The following is a 6,521-nucleotide window of genomic DNA, read 5'->3' as shown; positions in this document are numbered from 1 at the left end:
CTAATGTCCAAAAGGAACCACCCACTCAAATGTTTGTTGAGACTTGACATGAGTAAAGTTGAGGGGCTCGCAGGGCAGGTTGCCCCCTGAAGCATGTGGTTTCTTCCTTCCCTTCACTCTGCACACCCGGACGCAAACCCAGTCAAGGTACGCAGCAAAACAAAGGGTACTTTTGAATCAGGATTCTCCTTCTTGAGAGGGCGGTCTTAGCTTAAAACCTACGCACATGCACACACACACGCAGGTCTGTAAAATGTCTGTTAACATTGTATGGTTAAATTTAATAAGCAGTATAGTGATACTAGTTTACAGTACAATAAAGTCAAAAGTATACCATCATTCAAATATACTCATGTGTTCACAAAAATGCTTTAGAAGAATCAGCATATTCACAGCAGTTACTTCCAAATCTTAGAATCCTGGCTGATCTTTTTCTTTTTTGTCTAATGTGTTTTATATTTGTAATTTAAGACAGTGTTTTAAAAAGAAATTTTTTAAAAGTTAGTTTCTTCCCAGGACACTTAGAATGGAAATGAAGGGACGTCTGGGTGGCTCAGTTGGTTGAGTGTTTGACTCTGGATTTCGGTTCAGGTTGTGATCTCAGGGTTGTGAGATCAAGCCCCACATCGGGCTCTTTGGTCAGCATGGAGTCTGCTTGAGATTCTCTCCCTCTGCCCCTGTCCCTCCCCGAACTTGCTCTCTCTTTCTCTATAAAATAAATAAATCTTTAAAAAAGAAAAAGGACGGAAATGAAGTGCCCACATTTCTAGCAGATATAGGGCCCATCTCCTTTGTTCTGTCCTCAGGAGCAGCTACGTCTCTCCAGGGAGACAGCACTGGGATCCCCAAAGATCTTTGGGAAGACACTGGAAAATCTGGTCCAGGGCATCACCAAGTTTGGCTCCTCTGGGAGCTGGATATGTCCCCAAATACAGGTGGGGTTGAGGCCCTGGGGTAGGAGGCATTTTGGAGTCCTGCTGAGGGGCTTTGGGAACCACAGGTGAAGGGTTCAAGTCCATCCAGCGCTGGGGGCCACCCAGGCCTGAGAGGCCCAAAGGGAGAAAACCTGCCAGTCTTCAAGAAAAACGAGGCAAGAATGCTACAGAGAAAAGTAAAAAGGTGGTAAGGAGGGGACGGTCCAGGAAGAGATTGTCCAGACAAATCAGGGGGTCTCCCCCGAGAAGTGAGGCCCAGAGTAAGGAAGAAGGCCAGCCCGAGCCCCAGCCCCACCTTCCAGGTGAGACTGTCCCAAATCTGCAGTCTGGAGCACGCCCGGGACTCCTTCCAGACAGAAGGTCTTTGTAAGTGGTGAGTGTTTGGTCAGTCCCAGTTCCATGAGGACCAGTCATTGTCCCACTTCTCTGACAGAGATCATGAGTGTCAGAGAAGTTTGCTACTTAGATGGCTGGTGAGTGGGGGAGACAGGCCTGAAGCCCCGCACAGCTGACCCCAAATCTGGATCCCTCCCCATACCCAGCACTGATGCGATGTCCCTGAATGAGCCACAGGCCTTCACATGCTTCTGACGCTGGGCGTCGGTCCAGTGGTTCTGAAGACCTTCTCTCCACAGGACTCCCCGACCCTGGTCCCCGACTCCTGGCCTGAGGGATTGGGGTGCTCCACCAGAGCGGGGGCTGGGATTGGGCAAGTGGTCCCACCGGCCTCCACCCAGGCACAAGCGCTGCGGAGGCTTTGGGATCTGTGCCAGGCTTTCTTGACTTTACCTCCGCCCTCAGGGAGCTCTGTCCTTGACGGTTTGTGGCCTGGTTTCCTTGATGGACCCAGAGTCTTTCCGACTTCCCTCCCGCCTTCCAGGGTCCGTGTCCCATTGGAATCCCAGGTCGGAAACAGCACCCGGATCTTCCCCAGCCAGCATGCCTCCGATTCTGGGATCGATTCTGATGAGCAGAGTTGTTTCGGGGAGAGGTCTCAGAAGAGCTGATGGGATTGCAGAGCAATATGAGCAGTGTGGCCCGGATTAAAATCACTCAAGTCCTGGAATTCTGAGGCCTCATAATCATTTCCCTAGTATTATGCCCAACTCACAGCCACAAAAGCATCAGTGTTCTGTCTTTTTGAGATGGCAGATACAGGCTAATAATAGAACGCATAGGAGAGTCCTTCACGACCCTGGACTAACCTCACATAAACTCTGGTGCTGTCCTGACCACTCTCCCATAGAGAAGGAGGGACAGCTCTGAAGGAGGGACAGCTGTGGTGAACAGTGAGGTGACCATGCAGAGAGTGGGGAGAAGGTTCTCAGAGCTGGATGGCCGGTTCCCACCCCAGGCCCTGCCCTCACCTACCTTCACACACTGCACCTGCATCCTCACTGTGATCACAGTCAAAGGTCTCAACCTGCTCACATTCAGCCAGCATCCTCGGTCCCGTTGCAAGGGCCACTTGAAGAAACACGGACTGGTCTTCCTCTGCCAACGGCAGGTACAGCAGGCCTGCAGGGGTGTGCTTGGCCGCTCCGCAGACCAGCTCCCAGCACACCACGGCCACATCCTTCATGTCCCAGCCGTCATCACACACGGTGCCCCAGCTACCGTCCCGTTCCATCACCACCCGCCCTTCGCAGCGGTGGGGACCATTTGTCAAGTGGATTTTGGATGGGGCTCTGCAAACAAGAGGGGTCGGCGCACACTCAGAAATGTGGGAGGGAAACAGGAGAAGCTGTTTGGTGGGGGTGGTGTGGGGTGGGGTAGAGGGCTTGCTGACATAGGGAATCCGTCTCCCAAGGGCAGCCCCCACCTAAAGAGCCCTGGGAAAAGCAGCCCTGCATTCTGAAGACAAAGGAATGTAGGGACATAGGGATTTATGCTTTGATTCTCAGGAGCTCAGAAAGATCTCAGAAAAGCAGAGAGAAGGCTAGAACTAGGTCTTCCCTAGAGATGAAGCCTGGGGACTCCAGCATTCCGGTGGACTGAGCTGCCCAGTTTCTTCTGAGGGCTGCTTCACACCCCATTGGTGACCTCACCCATCCCAAGACTGCTCCTTCTGCAGGGGGGGCAAACACGCCACAGGGTCAGCCTGCGCTCTGTCCATTTCTTTGTTTGCTTTTCCAAACTGGAGTGATTTGTAAGGAGGCCTTTTCTGGAGGGTCTCCAGCAGAGAGGAAGGATGGAGCCCAGAGCTGTCAGTGACCAGCCTCCCTTCTGAGAACAAAAATGATGGAGAGACACAACAGAAAGAGGGGGGCAAAGGACAGGACCCTAAGAGCCAGCCGCGCACTAAGCCACGTCCAGTCCCCAACTCTCCCAACTGCTGCACTTGTGGTTTTTTCTGGCTCAAGCCAGTTTGTATGGCATTTCTATTCTTTGCAACCAAAGTGCCCCATCTGACATGGTCAGTTACCAACTTCACAGCAGAGCCCCTGCAGAAATAGTAAACCTGGAAGAATGACAGGTAGCATATGAATGTGATTCTCAGAAACTCACAGATTGAAAAGACGAAGCGTATATAAGGCACCGTGGAGACTGACTAGATAAGCAACCAGCTTCATCGGATAGAAAAATAAACACCAAACTTTGTATATCCCAAACAGAAAATTCACATTCTTTTCAAATTCCATATAGAAGGGCGTCTGAGTAGCTCAGTCAGTTAATGATCTGACTCTTGGTTTCAGCTCAGGTCATGATCTCAGGGTCATGGGATCGAGCCCCATGTCGGACTTTGCGCTCAGTGGGGTGTCTGCCTGAGGATTCACTCTCTCCCTCTGCCACTCCCCCCGCTGGCACTCACTCTCAAATAAATAATAAAAAATTTAAAAATAAATAAATAAAATAAAGTCAAATTGCATATATAGCATTTACAAAAATGACAACTGTGTGTTAGGCCATAAAAACATTTTTAGTAAGTTCCCCAAAGTAAAAGTCATGAGTCTATATACTTTAATCAAGTTTAACCACAAGGACAAAGAAAAAATCTATAAGAAATTAATGAACTAAAGGATAAAAGTGAAATCTATTCATAAGGAACTGTAAGTCTCCAGTTACAAAAGAATGAAAACCCATATTCCACATAATTTAGAAATTAAACAAATGAAAATGTTAGACATTGAAACTTATACAGGGAGATGCAAGCAGTACTTAGAAGAAACATGTGTTTTAGATGCATTTACTACATGCAAATAAAGATGAAGAGTAAATAAGCATTTACTTGAGAAGTTAAAGAAGGAGTAACATAAAATAAGCCTAAAGCAAAAAGGGAAAACATACTGAAGGTGAGGGAGAAGATGAACTAGAACTAAATGAACTAGAAAACCAAAACCCAAATAGATTTGAGTTATAAAAGTGCACCTGAGTCTCGAGAAAGAGCCATAACATAGACCCTCCTGGGCCAGTCTGATTCAGAAGGAAGTCACGCAAACGGAACAAAGGATAGAAAAATTGGAAAGACTAATAAGAAAGCAGATCTGACGCTGGGAGTCAAGATCTCACAGGCTTGGGAAGTCCTTGCGGCCGATTCCAGAGACGTTTCAAGTAGCACGTGAGTCCAACACAAAACTGTTTAAAACAAAACTGCTGCAGACACAGTGACCACGCAGTGCTTCTGAAATCATACCTATGAGGCTAAACTCTCCCTGACACCAAACCCAGAAAGTCACGTAGCTACTGCCCACGAGGACATGGTGACTAAGAAGGGCTCGGCAGGAACCCGATGACTTCCCAGAGGAGGACCCCTATAATGCACGTCTCTACAGTGATGCGTTAGAGGGCACACGTGGTGTGACCACCGCGATGCTTCCTGACCCTAGCCTCCAGCTCCACCTTGGGCCAGCGGCAGAGCGACCTGGGAGAGGTACTGAATCTAAATCTCATTTCCTCGTCAGTAAAATGAGCGTTGTTATGGAGGTTGAGTTTGGATCCCGGAATTTGTTCATGGTTTTTCCACCGTTTCCTGAGTATTGATGAGGCTAGTTGGGGCGGGGTGGGCGGGGGTCTGCAGAGGTCGGCGGGGTGGGTGGGGTGAAGGCCCCTGCAGAGCACAGCCCCAAGAGCTGAAGACCAGTTTCCTGACCACAGGATCACCCAGCGCAAAAGACGCTTGGCATAACCGCAGCTGGTCCTCTAGAAGGAGATACGGACATGTCCTACCTGTGACGCTGAGTGGCACCGCCTCACTGCGCTGGATTGTCGGCTTCACAGGAGTAGTTTCCAGAACGTTCTGGTGTCAGAGAGAGGTTGAAGGACGCTCCTCCTCCAGAGGGGGCCGAGCTGCTCCCCAGGGTGACATCCTCGTGATAAAACCAGTACAGGATCGGGGGAGAGCCGCTCTGGGCCTCGCAGCGAAGCTCCACCACGTCCCCAGGGAAGGCCTGGGCCCCGGGCGCCCTGAGGGTGAGGACGGGACAGGACGCTGGGACTGAGGGAGACAGGGCCAACGTCAGAGAGCATCTCTCCTACTGGACGGCCTTACAGCCCACTCTGTCCTTGTCCCAGGTCCTTGCAGGGTCCCTCCAGCCCGTGAGGGATGCCTTGTGTCCCTTTGTCCCCCTCCTCTAGCTCATCTGTCACTGTCGCCACCACCTCACAGATCTCCTGCCATGTTCACATGGCTTCTTAACCACTTCACGGCCCGTCCCACGTCATCCTTGGCACATCCTCACTGCCACAGAGGGAGACTGCTGCAATCCCTGGCTGATTAGGAGAGCGCTGCTCACCTGTGACGGTGACGTTCAGGGCCCCGCTGCGGGCCAGGCCGTGGCCATTGTCCGCCGTGCAGTAGTAGCGACCTGCATGGCTCTCCCCGACGGCAGGGATCTCCAGCTCTGCTCTCCGGGAACGCTGGCGCTTGCTCCCCACACTCTCCCCCGTGTCTTCTCTGTGCCAGAAGAACGTGGTGTCCCCTGTGCCTTCAGCCACGGAGCAGACGAGGACCAGACGCTCCCCTGCAAGCACCTGTCGCCCCTGGGGCTGGGTCTCCAGGAGCACTGCCGACACCGAGACGCCTGCGTGAACGAGACAGGGCAGGTGAGGGCAGGTGAGGCCAGGTGAGGGCAGGTGAGGCCAGGTGAGGCCAGGTGAGGCCAGGTGAGGGCAGGTGAGGCCAGGTGAGGCCAAGTGAGAACCACGGGACGCCTGTGTGAACATGAGAGGGCAGGTGAGGGCAGGTGAGGGCAGGCGAGGGCCACTGGGATGCCTGCATGAACACGAGAGAGCAGGTGAGGGCAGGTGAGGCCAGGTGAGGCCAGGTGAGGGCAGGCGAGGGCAGGCGAAGGCAGGTGAGGCCAGGTGAGGGCAGGTGAGGGCAGGTGAGGGCAGGCGAGGGCCACCGGGATGCCTGCATGAACACGAGAGGGCAGGTGAGGCCAGGTGAGGCCAGGTGAGGCCAGGTGAGGGCGGGTGAGGGCAGGTGAGGCCAGGTGAGGCCAGGTGAAGCCAGGTGAGGCCAGGTGAGGGCAGGTGAGGCCAGGTGAGGCCAGGTGAGGGCAGGCGAGGGCAGGCGAGGGCAGGCGAGGGCAGGTGAGGCCAGGTGAGGCCAGGTGAGGGCGGGTGAGGGCAGGTGAGGGCGGG

General features: G+C 52.9%; 1 protein-coding gene across 1 annotated transcript; it reads right to left on the bottom strand.

The window, feature by feature from the left end:
* Window positions 1–2,306: 2,306 nt before the first annotated feature.
* On the bottom strand, window positions 2,307–5,956 carry LOC110573363 (Fc receptor-like protein 2; the record flags this gene model as incomplete). Its single annotated transcript, XM_044912284.1, is given in 4 exon segments — window positions 2,307–2,576; window positions 5,103–5,137; window positions 5,139–5,370; window positions 5,669–5,956. Coding segments are annotated over 4 exon segments (825 nt in total), but the record flags the coding sequence as incomplete, so codon positions are not given.
* Between the last annotated feature and the right edge of the window lie 565 nt (window positions 5,957–6,521).

This window comes from Neomonachus schauinslandi, unplaced genomic scaffold, assembly GCF_002201575.2.
Source record: "Neomonachus schauinslandi unplaced genomic scaffold, ASM220157v2 HiC_scaffold_942, whole genome shotgun sequence".
Taxonomy (NCBI): domain Eukaryota; kingdom Metazoa; phylum Chordata; class Mammalia; order Carnivora; family Phocidae; genus Neomonachus; species Neomonachus schauinslandi.
The sequence above is the reverse complement of the archived record's forward strand: the minus strand, read 5'-3'. Positions and strand labels throughout refer to the sequence as shown.